Source organism: Spea bombifrons, chromosome 5, assembly GCF_027358695.1.
Source record: "Spea bombifrons isolate aSpeBom1 chromosome 5, aSpeBom1.2.pri, whole genome shotgun sequence".
NCBI classification, from domain to species: domain Eukaryota; kingdom Metazoa; phylum Chordata; class Amphibia; order Anura; family Pelobatidae; genus Spea; species Spea bombifrons.
The window spans coordinates 70,238,680-70,260,097 of record NC_071091.1 but is presented as its reverse complement, the minus strand read 5'-3'; the positions used below and the strand labels follow the sequence as shown (position 1 = coordinate 70,260,097).

Below are 21,418 nucleotides of genomic sequence, written 5' to 3'. Positions count from 1 at the left end.
GGCTAACACTGAACACAAACACATCTTACAAATTCTTTGAGGTTTAAGATTGTGAGGAACAGGAAACATCAAAACACCTAATATAATGAAACGTATATAAGAATTAAACTACTCAGCAAATAAAATAGTGTTATCGTGGCTGCTTTTTCGCCTTCATAAATTGCATCCCAAAAGTTGGGTGGCCAGAATGAATTCTGCAATTCAACAATCCGTGTTCCTTGCGTAATAAATGTAATGGATGACACTGTAAAGGATTTAATAAAACACATATAAGGAATAAATTAAAAACACACACCCGGCTTTATTTTTCACATGTTCTGATGCACGGAAGGAATCTAAGGAATGTTTTGTTAAGCAAAATAGTATATATTTGGACGGCAGGTGACTGTGTCAGCTTCTATAACGCACGTACTGTAACGAGATATAGTTAGTCGGAAGTAGCAGTAGTTGTTTTTAGTCAGACTCATCTGTTTGCTCAATCATTGCGGGTCTGGACACCAGCACTGGATTTGTGAAATTGGTAGATTTACAATTAAAACGTAGACACTACCATGCGGACCTTGCTTACACACTACATACACAGAACACAAAGACGCCACCACATATCTGTAGATTCTTATACATATACATACATACATACATGTATACACTTATACCTGGGAACTCCTGCATCCTACATTTTGGAGCAAGAGTAGTTAACAGGAACATGAACTTCAATTTCCGTCCTGACGAAAAGAATGCCATCTGTTTATGGAGCATATTACGAAACTGAAAGATATAGTAAGAATATGAATAAAAATGATAATAGGATCTAGGAAATTTGAAATGAGCTGAATATTGGTGTAGCTGTGAGTCAGGAAGGAAAGGGGAAGAGTAGAAACGAGAAAGAAAACATTTCAAATGAGTGCACGGAGTGTATTAATTATTTTCATTACCAGTTACCAATGAATTACGTCAGGATAATAGAAAAAATGGCAGCGCCGTACCAAATGCACCCCACCCATGTTTCCTGAGCATTCCCGCCTGCACGTTGTAAGCGTGTCTATTAGCCATATGCTCCTATAATGTATGTGAGGTGCAAAAAAGAAAATAAGACATTAACACACATCTGTGAGCCAGGATGCAATTATTACACGTTAACGTAGCCAGGCACACAGCACAAAGCAGACATTTTATAGCTCAATCAGAAACGGCTGGCACTTTTTTTTACCAGCCGTTCCACACAGGTTATTACGCTATTCACACGGCTACAAGTTGCCAAATAATACATTCGCACATATTCTGAGTTCAAAAAAAAAAGATTACATTCAAGTAAATGATTTCATCAGATTGGAGCAATAAATTATAGCTTTGGGTCTGGGCCCATTGTCTTCCTTTTTTACACAGAGGCTTATTTTTTTTACCAACACAACTAACCAGCTCATAGAGGCTCACTTTTTTGGTGTATACCTATATCCATGGGTTGGGTTGTACACTGAGCTCAAGCTGTTATATTAATAATGAGAACATATATACATTTCCGTTGCCCACGTTCATCAATCTGCATAGACGTCAGATGGACGATGTCGCCTAAATCTTTGCTATTGAGACAATAATAAGAATAATTTATTCTTAACCCCAAGTATATTCTGCCCTTGAGTGCATTGTATGTTCACTTTGACGCAGAACACTATGCATGAAACTGTATAAAAAGATTCAGTGTGTGACAATGGTCAAACATAACCAGCTCATACCCCCACTAAGCAAATTAGTAAGTGAATCACGCATTCATTTAAATATTTGTTCTGAAATACTGCGTTGGAATTAGGTAACACAAGTAAACACGAGATATGAAAGGGAACAGGAAACAACTCGTGTGAACAGTCGACGACCGATTCCGTGTGTATCCGTGAATAGTGTGAACGAATTATTCAACGCTAAACACACTTTACACACTGTGCAGTCCTATGTAAATAGCACCTTGTAGACGTTTATGTAAACAGTGGTTCAGCAGGTCCGACGTAAACCTTCTAGTTGAAAGATGCCTGCCTCGTGAGATGATCAAACAGCACTTTGAGCTGAATGGTCCGCTAATATGGTCTAGGTCCCCTAAGGTGTGAGTTCCTGATGCAGAGTTCAAAATGTATGTTGGGTACGAACGTCTAGTAAGCGTTAACATGCACTTGAGTTAGGGCTTGCAAGTGCTAGGGTTTCCGTATGCGTCGCTGGTGACAAGTAGTACATTTGTAGGGGACAGTACATCAGATATCTAAGGACCTCACAGATCAAACACACATCCAGTGGATGTACAAATTGAGAGTCAATAGCGTATACACATGAGTATTTATTTACTGATACTCAACATGCTGGAGTAGGTGCCAGCTCTGCTTCCAATAAGTCTTTCATGAAATGATTGTTTAACCGCCATCACGCAGACAGGCACCCTTGCACATAATATTTTTTGAAGAGGTGTGAACTATTTTTGTGTGTGCGTGTAAAAAATCACTTACAATAAAGTGAAACGAACAAAGAACAGATGTCCAGCGCACAAAGGGCATGCCGTTTTTTTATCATTTAGCTGTGTTATTTTGGTTACAAATAAAAAGAATCCATATGAGAGGCGTTCAATAAGTGGACACAGCCGACCTTGTGGATTAACGCGCGATGACGTGTAGCAGCCAGGTTGCTGTATAGTTTGGCTCAGCCAACAACCAGACACACCATTATTTTTAGTTTACCTGCCAAGTGCTGGGTATACAACATGAGGCAAGTGATACATTTTTATATGTCTGACTAAAACAGAACATCTGGCTTCCATTCCCCTTTTGTAATATCTTGCCACAGGTGGCTGTGTGCTATCAATAAGATCAATTTGCCAGAAACGCGAGATTAATCACTATCAGGAATATGAGTAACGAGCAGGACACTGCCTTAAAAAATAGTAATAATTAATACCATGCGCTGCCTCTGCAGTCTCCTGTCGTTTGTTTCCATTTTTAATTCTTTAGATTTACGTATCCTCATAGGCAACAAAATAGCGCCCATAAATTGTAATCCTCAATCAACACGTTTCATGCATAACTAGTTGATGCAAAACTGTGCATTCACCTACTCCACCTACTCTACCACATTTAACACGTTTATACCTAAATGTAACAGAATGATCATTCCCAGTGCGGCTGAATGTTCAAAACTTCTCCAGAAGTAATCATGTATTTTTTTAGGGAATGCTTAATTGTCATGTGACATATAAGCAGGCACTCATAGGTTATTATTATAGAAAGCAAAGGAGAAGCCTTCTTAAAAGTTTATATGTTGTTTTCATATGTAAAATACCTTCAGACAAAATAAAATGAGGGATCATTTTGTCTGCAACAGCACCTTTGAGAAGCTTCTGACTATTTTTACTTTTAATTCATTTTCCGGCTGATAACATGGTTGGTATCCATAAGTGACGATTAACAAGTAATGGTTACATGGTGGCAGAAAAAGAATGTTATTATGTCTAATTCCGCTCGGAGGTTCAGTTGAGTGGTGTGTGCTCACTGTTAAGCTGTTTTTTGGCTTGCCTTGGTATTGTGCTACTTGTTTGGATGCATGAATGATATCATTAATAATCTGGCAGCTATGGTAGCTGCTTGTAGTTCGGGGAGAATCATCATTCAAGCTGTTATCTCTCGGGGCCTTAAAAAAAAAAAAGCGAAAAATACCAGCATTCCAGAATTTAACAGAGGGATATGGCACGGATAAATCATACCAGCAACATGTCATCTTGTTTTCATTCTTAAAAGCCTCCACACAGAAACGCGGCCAAGTAAGTGGCAGGTTCAAGCTGTTTGAGATGGGCACAAATTAGAAAAATAGATGCTTTGTACCCACAATAATCCGAATACGCCTCTGAATCTTTGTACTTGCGAGTAAATGGCTCCTCTTCTTGGGGACTTAATAAGAAGGGCTTCTTTGTGAAGGAATCATTAGTAGAACATGATTCCAATGCATACTTAAGTGAGTAAGCCAGTTAGGGAGGTCTGAACAGATCCGACAATAATTAGAACCTTTGTTCTGACAACGGATAATTATGGAGTTAGCAAAGATGCATTCGAAATGTCAGAGGTTTCGATGCTGGCAGGTAAAATATATACACACGGATATCTATGCCCTGTCTTGTTAAATTTCGGCCTACAACTATACTCTTTTGGAGGGCTATTTTATCTCAAGACGTTGCAACCGTGTACTAATTATGGAGCAACAAACAGAAAACGGTCCATTAGAAATTGACTCTTTAACTAAACAATGGTAGTTGCCGAAGCTGTGGTTGTGAACAGGAAGGTGAATGGCTGCGGGAAGAGCACAGTTAACACATTTACACCTAGCGTAGAGAATTGTGTTACTTGACTGCTTTAGTAAAACTTTGTGGCAACACTCGCACATGTGTAGTATGTGGCTGTGCTGCATGCAGATAGGAAATTGCTGTAATTGAAGCTTTTCTGTGCCAGAAACTGTTGAGCAACACTTAGTAAAGGTTAACCATTTAAGTGTCAGACAGGAATCAGTGGAATCAGTGTTTTGAAAGTATTTAACTAAATTGTCGAATATCCTGACTGCATAAGGATTTTTGCAGAAGTACAATGTGGCGTCAACACACTACATTTTGCACCGAAAGGGTTAACTCATTTTTGGTGTACAGAGAGTTAGCCGCTTACATTGTAATGCATTCCTGTGTCGGAGGGTTAATAGAAAGAATATGAACAGAACACTGTTAATTACAGAGCATACTCTTGATCACTGTTATAAATATCCATGTGTTATAGTTAATCTTGCTTGTATGCGGTTACTGCACAATACACTGGTTACCTTTCCGGCACTGAAGCAGTTAAATTATATATCATATTGTAATGGTCTTTATGGCCAAGCTTTACATATCCAAATACACAGTTTGAGCCGTTATATATATAACGTTATATATATAATAGTGGCGTCTTCTGTCCCAACAGCACATAGAAAACCAAAAGCTATATAAATAAAAGATAATAATAATAATATATTAAATGTTAATGCATGAATATCCATTGGCTAATAGATCTGTTGCACTTCCAGGGCAGGTAAAGAAAAACCTGTTGTATTAAGTGCTACAGGGTCAATGTGATTTACCTCTAATAAGGACATCTGCAGAATTAGATGCTGTGTGTTTTTTTTCTTGCTGTCGTGTTTAATAACGGCAGAAATACCTGTTCATCCTCACTTCCTTAAAAGGCTGGAGAACCCCATGTCAAAAGAGAAAAGGATTTTCCTTCAGGGAGAAAAAAGACAGAGCCAGTATAGAGAGGAAAAGCGTGTCTGCCGCATATAGCTGACGGCTTTCCATATGAGCCATGTTATTCAAGTAACGGAAGAAAGGAACGATTCGGCTTGCACCTATGAAAAAAAAAAATCACCTGCAAATGGGATGTAGAGATAAAATCATTCAGTGGCACATGGCTCTGCATGCGCTGGGCTTTAAATTCATCTTTATATATATATATATATATATATATATATATATATATATATATATATATATATATATATATATATGAACCAAACATTTTACATTACAACCACTACAAACGGCATCAGATTCTGCAGCACTAAGAGGGAAGAATACAAAATTACCAACAACATTTATAAAATGAACAATAACAAACGTGAAGTACAGAAATATAATATAATATAATATCAATTTCCCTACAAATGTTGCAAAAAAACATGCTAAAATAAATGGCAATATTAAAAGTAATAATATAAGAGAACAACTTAAAATAATATTATATAATAATTTATTCTGATGCTTGCATGCTATGGTACTTTTTTGTCTAGGTGTATATATATATATATATATATATAATGTATATATCTGCTTTATATGTTTCATTGTTAAATGAATGTAAGTTAACAGTCTGACCATATGGGCAAATCAGGCAAATGCCGGTGCCCACTGTGTACCTTTTTTACCTCTCATGGGAGATCCCGCGTGTCGAATATACACAGTCGCACCCAGCTAAGGAACATAGCGTGCAACTACTTATAAGGAACCGGCAACCACATTTTAGCAGCCACCGGCCTCAAGGGGCTATTAGAATGCCCAGTCTGATCCTGAATATAGTTAATTGCTCTGGAGTTTATGTATAAAAATGGGTTCTTTTACACATTTTTAAAAGTGGTTGATCACCATAGGAAATAATCAGCAGGGCCATTAAAAAATTCTGGAAGCAACGCTGATGAGACAAAGGAGTTAGAGAGCGAATACTTAATTTTATCCCAAAAAGGCTGGAAGCATTTGGGCTCCCTCTAAAGTTACAGACAGTCTGTCGCCCCTGAACCCTTATAATAGTTGATATTTTAAAATGAAATCTCTCCCAAATGCCTCAGGTCACTGAAATAATGAGACATTTTTCTGACTTGCACCTTTTTTATTACACCAATATTGCCAGGCAGAATGATGGCCTAACAGTACACACCTGTCTGGATTTTGTGGGGTTTCTTTCTGGTGGCAGGAGGGGTGTGTAAGTCTTTCTTCCCGTTTTAAAATTATAGTTTTCGTTATAAAGGGTTTAATTTATTCCGAGCAGTTTAATATGTGCAATTTTCATGCCTGACCCTTCTGTTCTCTTGCCAGCTACACGGGTACTTAGAAAGCGAGCCGCTTACCATCCAGCTGTTCATTGGGACAGCAGACGATCGCCTGCTGCGGCCCCATGCCTTCTACCAGGTCCATCGCATCACCGGCAAGACGGTTTCCACCACAAGCCATGAAACAATCATCTCCAACACCAAAGTCTTGGAAATTCCACTCCTGCCTGAGAACAATATGAAAGCCATGTAAGCCCCCAGCCACCTGCTTGCCAGGCACACTCCCTTAGTCTTTAGCCCCTTAGGGATTTCAATATGTGCTAATTTTGTTACATAAATCCTATAAATAATCCAGCTTTTCTCAATCAAGCCAGCAAAGCTCTTTTGAAGTACCTCTCCCCAGTTTACCACCTTAATAAACCTCCAGAATGTTTCTGAGCACCGATTGCCTTTGGTTCTCGTGTTTCAGCTTGTGTGCCTGTTGCTTTTTTTAAAACGTGTCTCAGTTACAGAGCTGTAAATATCTTCCACTTCAGCCCCAGTGTTCACTTTATGGCGGGACACTTATTGGATCTTGTATTCTGAAGTGCAGTGCTTTTTCAAGCCTGCGATTAAACTCCACAAGAGAAACAAATATATAGCAGTGCAGTAAATATTCATTCTTTGTCATTAACTGGTTAAATTTGCACTTTGTGATTTCATCGTTTTAAAGATCACAGGTGCATTTTGTGCTGGAATAAGTAACACACTCATAAATAGTACCAACATTTCAAAAAGAACTGTGCTTAATATCTGGAACCTTACCTCCATCCAGAACCAAGGCAAGAACCGTGAACTGGTTAACAAGAATAAAAAAGCTATGAAAAGTGTAATTGTTGGCTCATCACCTCCATCATTACTATGTACAGTTCTATTTAGAGATGCACAAAGACTGTATTTAAGAATAGGTATGTGATTATATGTATACGATGGGAAAAGGTTAGATCTATATAGTCCACAAGTATACAGATAACTGAAATGTCCTCCTAGTCTGGCATTTTCACTGTTATCATTCCATAGTTCTAGTTCCAAACCCACTGGAATAAACAAGCTCTACTTCAGTGATATCCAATATTACCATGGGGTGAGACAAATATTTTAGGCTTGAATGATGTTGGAATGATGTCATATGATACAATCTGCGGTGGTTTTACACTGGCTGAAGGCCACGCAGGAAGCCTTAAAGGCTACATCCATCCTATGGGCTGGCAGCTGAAATGTTGAACGTTAATTTACGATGAACGTGGACACATATAGAATGGGATTGTATTATTGAGCTGAAAAAAATGTATCACCTTTTCTTTTCCAGAATTGATTGTGCTGGTATATTAAAGCTTCGTAATTCTGACATCGAACTGCGAAAAGGAGAGACCGATATTGGAAGAAAGAATACAAGAGTGCGCCTGGTATTCCGTGTACACATTCCACAAGCCAACGGCAGAACTCTAACCCTACAAGTGGCTTCAAATCCCATTGAATGTTGTGAGTTATTTTTACATTTCTTATCCCCTAAAAAGAAAAGCGTTATACCTTGCAGGTGAAACGTATAGAGCTAAGTATAAATAACTGAATTATTGTGGATAATAAATCACATTTGTTGGATAAGTGTATCTGCATTCATACATACAACCAAAGCAATAAGTGATACAAGCCTAAAAGAATATTGTGTCCAAATATTTATATTCAAACAAGTATTTTGCGACGTGTAAAAATATACAAATATACATATTTTCATATTTAATATGTGAACTGATTTGACTGTTTCTGTGTGAGCTTCAAAAAGGTATGTTGCACCCCAATAATCATCTTACCCTTAACTAATTTGCATTTAGTTTAAGGTTTTCATGGTGTTCTGGAGATCTAATCGTCTCCTATGTATACAGTCCATTATTTAATTGCTTTAATATTGTGTGTAATATTTTTTTACAGCCCAGAGGTCAGCCCAAGAATTACCTTTGGTGGAAAAACAGAGCATAGACAGCTTCCCAGTGATTGGCGGTAAAAAAATGATTTTGACGGGACATAACTTCCATCAAGATTCTAAAGTGATTTTTGTAGAAAAAGCACCAGGTATGCATTATAATGACAATTTTGTGATACGAATAAGTCATCACTTGTACATTGCACACCTTGTTTCCCTGTAGGCCTATTACACCTGACATATTCAGCTATATATCAAAAGGCACTTTATCTGACCTTCGGTAGATGAGGGACAAATCTTTTTATTTTTTTTAAATTAAGAAATATGAATCGAACGTCTCACAAGTAACTTCCATACAAAAAACTGTGATGAGTTATTAGCAGTGGCTACCAAGCCTTTGATAGTAATAATCCACATTCACATAGTACATTGTATAGTGGAGGCTGGACTGGTTACAGATACAGTAAATAAGTAGAAGAGTTAAAGGGTTATCATTTGAAAATACTAATACACAATGCGCCTAGCTTTACTATTAGGCTCAATGCAAATACGTATTATATCCTTATATATGCCTCTGATTTACATTTACCGGCCTCTGGATCTCCGTTTTAAGTTACAGCTGAACCGCACCATTCACATTCAATAGAATTGTTATTTTATCTTGGTCTTCACGTTTACATTATCTGGAGCACTTTGCTGCGATTAACTGATTTGTGTAAACATATACTTTGAGTAATTGTATTGTGCGCCAATTAAGAAAACCCACTCCGAAAAAAGCCTCCCATTCAACCCCCTCAATAGGCGTTAAAAGCAAAGAAAAAGGCCTCAAGGTGAGCCCTTCTTTAATCATCCCCTTCGTGTCTTTTTAACCCATGGTTTGTTGGGTGGGTTTTTGCATCATATTGCCCATGATGTTATTGAAAAGAAAATAATTAGTTGCTATTCTACATGCTGAAAGGGTTTTACCTCCTTCGTAAATATCCTGGACTTAGCTTTTAATGGCAATTAATGTGAGACAAAATACTTGCGTATCCAATGGTGATGCATCATTCTAAAGCAATGCTTGTTTTAATTGTATTTTGCGCACGGCCACTTAAATGTAATTGAAATTAAAAAAAAATAATAATAATAGTAATTTTAGTTAATTAGCCAGCTGCAGTATCTCTGGCACCAGGTGCTTTCTTCTTACCTTCAAGAGTACAAACAAGGGAAGCAGGTAGCAGGCACCCTGCGTATTGCTGCTGGGGGGTCTCCTATTCATTTGACGACTAAGGAGATTTGTTCTTTGAAAATTAAAATTAACTTAAAAGTTAATAACATTCCTAGTGGGTTTCGGCTAATAGAATTAGAGAAGGTTAGTCATTATTATAAATACCTTAGTAAAATCATGCAAAATAATGAATGCTTCCTTAGAAAATAAAATAAATCATACTAGGTGGATTCAAAAGGTTCCTCACTTGCTATTTTGCAATTCCATAAAAATCAGCATTTTAATGGGTAATTATAATCTGTAGTAAGCAACATTGAAAGGGGAGCAGTAGGGGTGCAATTACCTAAAATAAGCTGCAAAGAAAGGGCAGTTGAAGTGATCATGGAATGGTCACCTCCGTCCTTGTTTAACAGTTTTATTCCCAGAGGTTTAACTCTCTACATGCTAGAAGGAGTTCTCCATCATGCTACATGTGTGGCTCTTTCCCTTTTGGCTCTCAGAGGGTTAAAACACCTCAGCGTTTCAAACATACATAACATCCTGTAGATTAGGTCCTGGAGGATTGTACTTACAGACACCTTGGAGGTTTGAGGCTGTTTACAGCACATGGAAGCCTTGCCGTGACAGATGCTTCTGTATGCAGCGTAAAATGTGGTGCTAAGTACTCGCTATGTACTGGTCCTAGTTAAAGGGAACTGAACCTCTGATACATGTGTTGCACATATGCCATAGCTTATAGGCCAACCAGATGCGTAAGAAAAATGTATGATGCATCCGGGCTGTAATAAAATCATTACACCTCTGCACATTACAGTATTTATAAGTGCCCCCACCCTCCGTAAACCCTACTTTGGACAACCTCTATGAGAAACAGATCTAACAGCAACAACAAGCGCTGACTATTGTGTAGTTTATGTCTATATGGACCAAGCGAGATGTGTAATTGCCCAGATTTCAATGACTTAATGATAGCTCCCAAATGTCCGTGCCATCCTATATTGCTTTCGGTGAATGTATACTTTCCAAAAAAAAAAAATGAACCTGACTCCTAAAAATTTCTGTCTGGCTCCATATTATTTCTCCAGCCCACTAGACGTTACATACCGTCAGAACACATTTCCTACTATGCAGCACTATATGCGTGCAGTGAGTCATATACAGATCAAATTTTTCTTCTGAGTAACATATATTACAAGTTTGCGACGTGTCTCATGTCTGTGGCTGGGAGCTGTGGAGTCTTCAGAGCTGCTGATCAATACAGAACTATGTTGATGTAAGGACTGTATGCTGGCTCGCCTCCTGCCATGTAAACACTGGCTAGAACGTAATTGTGTTACCCGGAGTTATGATCAAATAATAGGCTAATGCTATTGGGTAGAAAAGGTGTTCAAGGTGCTGGTGGCCTGTTACACGCCCGTCTGACATTTCTCCTGTCTGTTGCAAGACTAGCTCTCAGCTGAAGTCTCCTGAGGCATGGTATTATCCTGTGCTGGTGAATAGCGGGTCTCTGTACTAACAATGACTCATTCCAAGGGAATCCCAAAAGAACAATCGTGTCAGAGCTTGAACTTCAATACTGGATAGCTGCCTTTTCTAATTAACCCCGTGCTTCCTTGCAATCTGTATTATTGTCATAAGACCATCAGACTCCAGACTGTAATACTTGATAAAAAAATATACTAGTAGTTTAGGTTATCTTGATCATTCATGGTAGGCCTTCTCATGGATTTTGCCAATTAAATCTCCAGGGCAATTTGAATACACAGGGAAGCAATCAGGAAGAATTGTAAGGAGGAAGGCTTAAAAAGCAGAGTGACCTGAAATCGGTGGAGGCACTACACTATAAAAAAGGATTAAGCAGCCACTTAGGGTCTCCACATAGTCCGGGGGCTTCATCGGAACCTCTGATGTTAATGTATGTTTAGAAACACAATTGTTCAGTCTTTGGCTAGGGGAGTGGTGTTCGGTTGTGCCCACTCCCTGCCCCGGTTCAACCTACTACCTGCCCACTACTGCCTACATCCCATCCACTAATGGCTAACTGGGCACAGAGCCACCACTAATGAAGCCCCTACCTCAAAAGAAGGAAACCCTGGGTGGCCCCCTACTTGAAACTAAAAACAAAACAAATATGAGTTAAATGAAATAAGAGGAACAACTAGTTGAATTAATGAAGGTCATGAAGAAGGGAAAGTGGAAGAATTATTGTTTTTGCCCCTTTGAAAAATAATTCAATGCGTGATCATTGAATTAATAGGTTTTTGTTCTAAAAATGCGATTTGACTTTTAGTATCAATACTGAAAGGTAACATAAATTGCAAGTATACATTTGTATCCGTGTATTCAAGGTATGTAACATCTCCCTATTAACCACTTCCATTCCAGCCACATATGTCAGAGAAAGCAAATATAGTGGTTTCCATTTACCCAGGCAAGGCCAGAAGTGACTGTAGGTTTTTAGAAGCTGCAACAGGATTTAGATGGGTTCATTAAGCATGTTTTTCAGAGACAGAAAATAAATAACAATTAAAGAGTATTTATTGCAAACCTAAAGTCACTATAGGGATCCAAAAACCTGGTTCTTTTATCTAGCAAATTAACTTGTTGGTTCTGTAGAACTTTATTCCAGGAGGATCTTGTTGGCTATATGTCTAATAAGCCATATACTGCATTTCCAATGGCATTTGCTTTAACAATGAAGGGTTTGCAAGCTTAAAATAAAAATCCCCATAAATACGTGGAAATAGCTCCTGAATCCAAAGAATTTTAGTCAACATTTTACAGCATTAAGCTCTGCCCATGTTTTCCAGTGTCAATTATCCAAGTTAAATAAGCTTCAGGGAACCACAGCCCCCAGCCACCAGTAACATCTGAAAGCCAGCTATGCATTAGGGCTTCGTTCAGACAATCTCACACCACTGTTGCGTCCCTAGTTACACTTTCCATTTCCTGGTTCCTTTTTCTGCGTAAAGAAAGTCCTTCTTTCATGTATTTTCAGCCTTTTCCCTATTTAACTTTCACAGTTTTCGCTCATTGATAAAAACACTGGTCCTTTACCGAGTACATTTTTTAACATAAGCTTGATGGGGGAATTCAGAAGACATCATTGCACGCGTCGTGGAATGTCGCTTCTAATGTGATTTATTTAAATGCGGTAAATTAATCAGTTGCACTAGGTCCACTGTATGCCTTTTTCTTCAATATAGACTAAGCAGTTGCAACCAAGATTTCATTTGCAGAAAAACAATGTCATTGAAATAGACAGGATCACTTTTTGTTCATAAACACAGGGGTCTCAATACACCTCCCACCTTAGCATTTGTAAGTCATGTGTTTGGCCAAACACATCTCTTGCACAGCAACTTGGGGGGGGGGTTGTTGGGGTAAGAAAAGGGGCAAATGCATATTGAGGGGTTCCATATAATCCCCTCATGCATTTGCTGGTGGACACCATTGAAATGTAGTGGGACCTCTCAGCTATCATATGCATTAAAGTGATGACTGAAGTGTCCCTTTAATGAACTATGGATGAACAGAAAAATCATCTTTTTTTCATCTGTTAATGCAATTAAGGATTTATGAAATATAATCCGCATGCACTAGTAGATGTTATGAAAAGTAGTATCTCTTCCTTTGTTTATGAATTTTATATTATATATAAGACGGTTATATACTGTTTAGCTTTACTATGAATGAGGGTTAATCAGTGGCCAATAGTAATTTACAGAACAGAGAATTTGTGGCATAATTGTTCTCTTATTTGCTTAGGTTCTAATGCCTTAACAGCTTTTACATTTATGGATGTGTATTTCTGACCGCCTAATAAGATTGCATGATTTATATCAGTGTGATCTCCAAGCAAAAAAAAAAAGAGAATAGAATGGCTCCAAAATAAATGCATTTTTAAAGTGCTACTTTTGAATTGGAATATTTCATTAAGTTGATTAGTGGCTAAGAGGTATACCAACAAGAGTACTTATAATATTAATCTGTGAGCGATTGTTCCATGCATAACTGTGGTTGACTAGGTTCCTCTTATACTTGCTTGTAATGATTATTTGAATTGGAGCACAGATGCAATCGAAGGCTTAAGATTTCAAGTGGTGTTTTGACGACGTGTGACGTGAAGGCTGATGGAGCTGAATCTTGGCCAAGCTCCATCTGGTAAGAGATATAACATTCTTAGAGGTCTTTCCATGCTATTCTCATTGCCAATAGCAGTCATAGTTAAAAGGCCAGTGGACAGGAAAGTGTCACATTTCTACTCGTAATCAAAATATAATTCATGTGCAAAAAATATACATAAACATCAGCAATGATTCAATGAAGCTGTTTTCTCTCTTAAGCACAGTTTTAAATCCAAAGCAAATATAGCAAATTGCCATACATCATGTTTCCTAGCCAAGGAAAGGGGATCGTTGGTTGGGATATACAAGTAAAAATTACAGCTAAGACTAAATGGGATATTAGATACAAATAGTATCGCCAATCGCCAAGTCTAAAAAAGAAAAAAAAATATGGGCAGACATTCTCAGAATTAAGGTAAAAGCAATATATGCAACACTGGCAACCAGCAGCTAGCTCCCATCATTTACAAGTACACCATTTTTCTTTTACATTTTGGCAATGGAACATGGACGTTGTAGTCCTACAACAGCTGTAGAGCTACATTGAAAGGGACAGGAACCAAGGACTGATTAAGGTCTGAATCTCTACATGAGGGAAACCGGGCAGACTAGATGGGCCAAGTGGTTCTCACTAAGTCTCTGTGTTTGGCTACCTCTTCCCTACATAATGTGTGGGCAATCATTAATGCAGAGGGAATACTTTGCATTTTCAGTATATTTTAACAATTCTTCTGTAGTCTGCACACTTCAACTGTTGATGGTACTCGAGGACATACTCTGGAACACTCTGGTTAATTAGACTTCATTAATAGGTAGAATCAAATTTTACGCTCTTCTGTACTTCATAATAATTTTTTTGAACATGAGAACAAACTGATATATTACCAAGAAAAGTATCATGTGATTTTTTTTTTTAAATGAAAATTGTACGTTATGGTTCATAATCATATTGATCACACCTATGTCTCTTTGGCTTCCTGTTTTCAATCTCTTACTTCCTCTTATGGTTGCTAGTAGCACGCATATTGAAAGACATTATTGTGGAACATTGCATTTGCTGAAAGCTGTTTTTTATTGTCTTATATCAAAAGCTGTGTCAATTCCACATCTCCTTCAGATCCTCTAGGTCTTTTGTCAAACAGATTAGTTCTGTTACATCCATGATATGACTGTATTATTATTATGATGAGCATTATTATTATACCCCTGTGCATCTACATAATGAACTACAATGGCATTTAGGAACCAGGCATGCATTTTTTCATAGCCAGGTTGACTTGTTTTTAAGAGTCAGAAAGTAGGATATTAATATATATCACACAAATACTGTATATGCAGCAATATTTTAAAGACAGAGAGCAAAATGGCTCTTGGAAGGTGCCTAGGCTTGGGAAGAGACATTGAATGGGATGGGAAGGCAAAATGGAGAAGAATAACAAAAAAGGTGGGGAGACTTTTTTTTAGAATGAAGGAAGAAAGAAAGATTGGCAGATGATAGAGCACGAGTAAAGAGATGGGAAGTGAGAGAAGAGATTTTCTCCTGTATTGGAGAAGTTTAGGCAGAAGGAACCAACAGAGGGTAGAGTAGATTAGGACTCAGAACAGAAGGGCAAGGTGATAGAGCAATAGTGCGTCCAATGTTATGGACAACAAATGATATTATAGGACATTAATGACAATATTAATATTGTTAAAACAACAATGACATATTTATTTCATTGTTCTTTTATAATAAACCTATATATGTTTAATTGGTGATTAAGATGAATAAAGTAAATTGTTAGTCTAGACTCATTTTATATTTTAGATTCATTTTTCTTAACTAGGGCACCAATGATTAGGAAAAACAGGATGTAGATTTGTCATAAACCACGTCCTTTTGAAATGACAACTTATCACACTCATTCAAAATATCAGCGGCCATATCTGGGTTAGCTTCATTTAAGCAACCAGGTCAGCACTGGTTCAGGACAGGCTAAAGTTGTACCAGGGCAAAAATAGCAAGCACTACATTTATGTGGCTGTGCTATATTTGGATCGACGTTTATTGTTGCTGGAGCAAAAACAAACCGATCTGTGAATGCAGAGGCAGTAAGAAAGTGACAACGACACAAGTGACTACTGAGTTTCATTCTCGGGAAGTTTCCGAGCCTGTGGGTACGCTACTTAACACACAGCGTTCTCAATAAATACAATTTCTTTAATTTGTTACTAAATATAGCATTCCCTTTATGGCACAAAGCAGTATTAATAACCGATAAGTCTTCATATGATTTATGGTTTGAATTTGTTTTTTCTGATGCTGGTAATGGAAAGTAGAAGATAGATTCGATTTTTTTTTCTTGTTTTTATATGCAGGTCCCAATTAAAAAATATAAAAACTTTCCAGCCAATTTTGTTCTAAATTGAGAATGTGTATTATAAAAGAGCATATATTATATGCAGGATTTGATTAGGAAAGGAAAAATTCCCATAATTCAAATTAATGATTAGATTGATAGGATAGATGGATATATATATCTAGTTATAAATATATATAAGTATATTGATCTTTCAAATCCATTACATTTAAAGGCATGTATTTGGGAGTTCATCGGTGCAAGAATGCTGTAAATATTTATAGTTCTATAGTAGTCTTATTGCTTTGTTTTGTCTTTGGGGACATTTGCCACCAAAGTGTCCCCATAAATTGAAAATGCTGCAGAAAACACCATGTTATATACATTTTGTATTCACCTGCAAAAGCTATACAGGATAAAGTTTTTCATCATTAGCGAGAGGAAATAGAATGAGGGCAATAGCAGTGCATGCCTCCATTTAGATTAACTTATAAACCGTGGAGTAAAATGATACAGTGGAAATGCACAGTGCACGCAGTCTTCAATTAAATTATCCCCGTAGAATCAAGTGTAGGAGATCACATGGAGCAGAACACGTAAGACCTACAATGTCAAAATTCAAGGACAGGATTACAATTGCTTATATTCAGCAGCAAAGTCCTGACACGAGTAACGCTTGACATGCGACCGTTCCAGCTGTGTTATGTCTGCAAGTCAAATTATTTGCATTTGAAATTGTATAAATTCTACTTGTTTAGCGTCTTGGGTTTTTGCCCAGTGATTTGGTTGAGATTTTCAGGGTGGGATAAAGGTAGGGTTTCTAAAAATAATTCCTATTTTAACATATTGAATATCTTTTTTTTTTTTTTTTTTTTTAGTTTTGAGGTATATTTTTATTGATGATCATTTAAGTAAGCAGGCGGATTTTCATAAAATATAGGTAAAGCAAAAATATATAACTAATAAATATTTTTCAAATGTATTGGACTCAAATGTCAAAGCCATGCTTGACACAATGATGGTTGTATGAGGTTTAAATGTTTTGGTTTAATCCAATCAAACATATGGACCTTGGTTGATGTGTAATATATCTTGTACCTCATTCTGTTATCGTCTCTTCTATGCCTAACCTAACCTTTTTCTGATGATGTTACAAGGCTTCATCTTCTTCTACATGCTCCATTGAGTCATAGTCCTTTTGGATACATTACCCACATTTTAGCCCTGTACCTGCAATTTTAATTTTCTCCACCAAAATCTTCCATAAAGTTGTCCTCTCCATACTCCAGGTATCCACTTGAACATGTTTGCATTTGAGTTTTATTTTCATCCAAATGCACAACTGTCAATTATTAAGGCTGTTCTAATTTTAAAGGCTGATTGGCAGTTCTATATACATACATTTAGTATATGTTGTTACCTAGATTATTACATACACAATTGTCCAGAATATTAAGCAAACTGTACATATCTGCCCCCCCTCCTGATCTCTTCCACTAGATAAGCAAGATCAGCAGCACAGCAAAGCATCTGGTGGTCATCATACTTCTTCCACTCCTCACTGCCAACTTCCAACCCCAAAATAGTGTGGCAGCTAGCAACAGTTTGTTGTTTATTGATTATGGGAAGTTGGCATCTCTCCGGTTACTAAGCGAACATATAAAAATACATTTAAAGCCCATATGTCAGTTTTACCAAATCATATGCTTTATGGCTCTATGCAGTAAACAAACATATGTAATGGTGCTTATAGATTAAAATAAACAAGTAGCTAAAAGCTGTGAGGGTGATATCTACCCATTAATTAAGAATGCTCATCAGATTATTGTATGTATATTTCTTTATATGTTCTCTACTTACGTTTTTTTCCAAATTGTAGGATCATTTCTACTTTTACCATGGCTATTTGCAGTAGGGGTACATAATCCTGAATATGTTGTTTTGCCATTCACAAAGGTATTCAATAGGGCTGGAAAATCGAATACCCATGATCCTTAAAGATATTAAAATCATATGAGAAACACCTTAATATTGTAAAAAAAAAAAGTTTTCTGTAATTGTGTTATTTTTTGTACTGCAGAAATCAAGTGAAAATGAGCAAAAAATACAGTCACTGTTTTTGCAAGAAGTCCAATAGCAAAGTATATAATCCTCCCCCATAGAGCAGATGTGGCAGGCTTACAATGGAAACTTCTGTGGCTTGTATGTCCTCAGGCATATCCTAACGAGAGAGGCTGTCCTGTTGAGTTTGTGGGCTGCAAAATATACGTAGGCATTAGAATAAAAAGCCTGTACTGTTCTGCAGGGTCATTTTCATAAATGGGCCCCCACAAATTGCTCTATTCCCCTTTTTTTTGGCGTATGTGTGCAATTCTGCAAAACATGTTTACTGTAAGGGGCTGACGTAGCGGTCTTAGGTTTCCCTCCTGGACTTGCTCCCAGCTCATGGGCGTTGAGATTTCCCTGTTGGTTCTCTAGACGTAATATGAGGAATTGTCTACTTTTTTTCCCCCTCTACGTCTGTATCATAACAGCTCCCGCTCTTTATGTTTTTCTTAAATAAAATGTCACTACTTCTTAATGAGTAGACTATTCCTTTTACAACTGAAAAGGTCTGGACATTCTCAGTAGAATTCCTGCAGAAACTAAAACTATTTCTCTTATTAGCTTCCAGCAGACGGCCAAAAGACTAAACAGAGTTCAGGTTTTATTTTTGTATAACATTGTGCATTTTAAGATATAAACTCATTTTTGTTTCAAATTTGCCCTTTTCATAATAATAATGAAAATAATTCAGTGGCTCTTAGGAGTTTTGCCAAGAAATATTACTTGCACGGTGTATACGTATTTAAAGTGTAATTTAGTGAACTTAAATTTTAGGGGGGAAAACCCATAAGGCTGATGCTTTTAAAATTTGAGTTTTGACTTAAACACAAGCAAGTTGCTAAAATACTAACGTGTTGTAGAATCTACATTCAATTAGTACTATTTTATTAAATCAGATTACATGCAAAATATGATATTTTTTTTACATAAAACAAAGAGAAAAAACTAAACAAGAACATACCTTTTATAACAAGCTAGCAAAGCCATCATAGCATCCAAAATAAATCTGACATTAGGCTGGATTTGGTGCCACAGATAAAGTATTTCAATAGCAATTCTTGAATAGATTATAATTAATCTATAATTAATTAAGAAAAAATATAGCGAAAGTGATACATTTGAATTTGGCTCATATGATCTACAGACATGGTGCATTTTATGTGAATAAGAAATTAAAGGCATAATGATGTCTCTTAGCATTTTGATTTAAGTAATAATGAAGTGCTTGGTGCTTAACCAAAATAATTCCCAAGATGAGCAGGTGAACTGATATGATGTGTGTACAGGATACTATTGTAAAACTTTGACCTTGAGAGATCTCACCCTCAACTGATTTAAAAGTTGGTTAAGAGTTGTCAAGGCTAGTCTACAAATAATGTCTGTTCTAAGCATACCCTACCGTGCCCATCACACACATTACCCAGTCAACACCACACCAGCTGTAAACCTTTATTAAGATAGAAGGGCCTCATATTGGAGTCACAACTGGAAGAACTGCATATAAGATCACCGTGTGTGCAATGCCAGCTCAGGCTGCAACCAGTAAGCATTTGCAGCATAGTTTTCTGAAAGGAGGGTGATCCGTGATGCTGGATCACTCTCCTTTCAGTACCTGGAAAGCTTGTGTTTAGTGAGTCATGTAATCCTGCACTAGACACACAGATGCTACCACTGGATGGGAGAAAAAGTGATCAGATAAGTTGTTTAAGATACTTCTTGTGCATTCAGTGGTGTGTGTGTGACTGAGAATGGCTTCTGTGTGGATAAGAGTTGTCTGTTTGTTTATGTTGATGTGGTTGAGAGTGGTCGGCATTGTTTTGAGTGGTCATCTAGGTTTCTGTCAGTGTGGCAAAGTGTGGGCAATGTGAGTCTGTGCCACTGAGTGTGAGAATGATCAGTTGAGATGGTTAAGAGTGGACAGGGGGTTTGAGTTTATGTAAATTTGCTTGACCATATGTTATTGGATCTAGTCTGAATTGCCCCCACCCCATCCAAATTAGAAAAACCGTGAGGGGATTCTTCCCTATAAAGAAGATTACATTTTAGTATATCATTATATTACTGGAATATTTCTCTCCTGGACCAAAGATGCCTGGCAGTATAGATTCAAAAAGCAAGACTGTTCCACAAAAGATTTAAAGGAGGCCAAATGCTACTTCCCCTATATAAACCACCAATGCTGACCCCCAGACCTGGTAATCTACTTTGATTGCCAATCTCAGACAGTCTCCAGGTATAGGTAAAACCAGAAGCGTGTCAGAGTACTACAGCATGTTTAAGCAGTCTGATATACATGTATGTTTACACAAGAATGATATACCATTTCATTAAATCTTATATTATATAGAAATATACTTTTATTAATAAGTTATGGTGGGTAAAATGAGCATAATACTCCTGCTGGACCGTTTATCCTCTTTAATTCTTGGTAAGATTTTGTTCTGTTCCTGTAGTTCAAGTTCATCCATACTGATTATCCGGTTGCTACTCTCATGCAAACTTGTCAAGGTACTTGATAAAGAACAACTTGTATATTAAATAAACAGTTGCCAGCTCAAGCTCAACTCAGGCCAACTCGGCTCAACTTGAGTTCCATTTGACAGCAAATATTCAAGAGTCGCGTTAAGTAGTTTCAAATGAGTTTCTTCTAAGACTCGCCGAAGACAACTCCAGATTTACAAGAAAGATGAACTTGGGGCAGTTCAAATAGATATTTTTTCTAGACTGTATGATGTGTGATTAACGCATATTTTCTGCAAGCTTTTCCATGTAACTTGTACCATGCATGCTCCACTGTATCTGAAGGTCAATGGATACAACAGATAAGAAATGTTATATAATGACTCTACTGCAGTCACATTTGAGTAATGAGATGGTGGTGGTGGTAAGCTTTAGCATTGAACACATGGTGACAGATGAGAAGATGCAAAAGCTTGTCCGCATAACTGTTTTTTTTTTAAAGCTCTTTCAAATGAAGATAAGCTAATTTAACATTACAATTGTTATTATCCATTTAATAATAATCTTGGAAGAGGGACTGCTAATTCAGTGCTCTTTCATGTCAGCGTAGGGTTAAGCAGCATTGGAG

At 37.2% G+C, this 21,418-nt stretch overlaps 1 protein-coding gene and 1 long non-coding RNA gene across 8 annotated transcripts in view; one reads left to right on the top strand and one right to left on the bottom strand.

The window, feature by feature from the left end:
• The window catches only part of NFATC1 (nuclear factor of activated T cells 1), a 97,222-nt gene that overhangs the window by 25,285 nt on the left and 50,519 nt on the right, over positions 1-21,418 (top strand). For all 7 annotated transcript variants that reach the window (XM_053466121.1, XM_053466115.1, XM_053466119.1 and 4 more), the window contains exons 4-6: positions 6,635-6,837; positions 7,937-8,109; positions 8,557-8,697. In XM_053466121.1, coding sequence (XP_053322096.1) covers positions 6,635-6,837; positions 7,937-8,109; positions 8,557-8,697 — 517 coding nt within the window. The remainder of the gene's footprint in view (positions 1-6,634; positions 6,838-7,936; positions 8,110-8,556; positions 8,698-21,418) is intronic.
• LOC128496481 (uncharacterized) lies at positions 3,403-6,741 on the bottom strand. The gene is made up of 3 exons (XR_008354240.1): positions 6,667-6,741; positions 5,208-5,394; positions 3,403-3,663 (listed from the first exon to the last, which is right to left on the bottom strand). It is a non-coding gene; the product is annotated as an uncharacterized LOC128496481 (long non-coding RNA).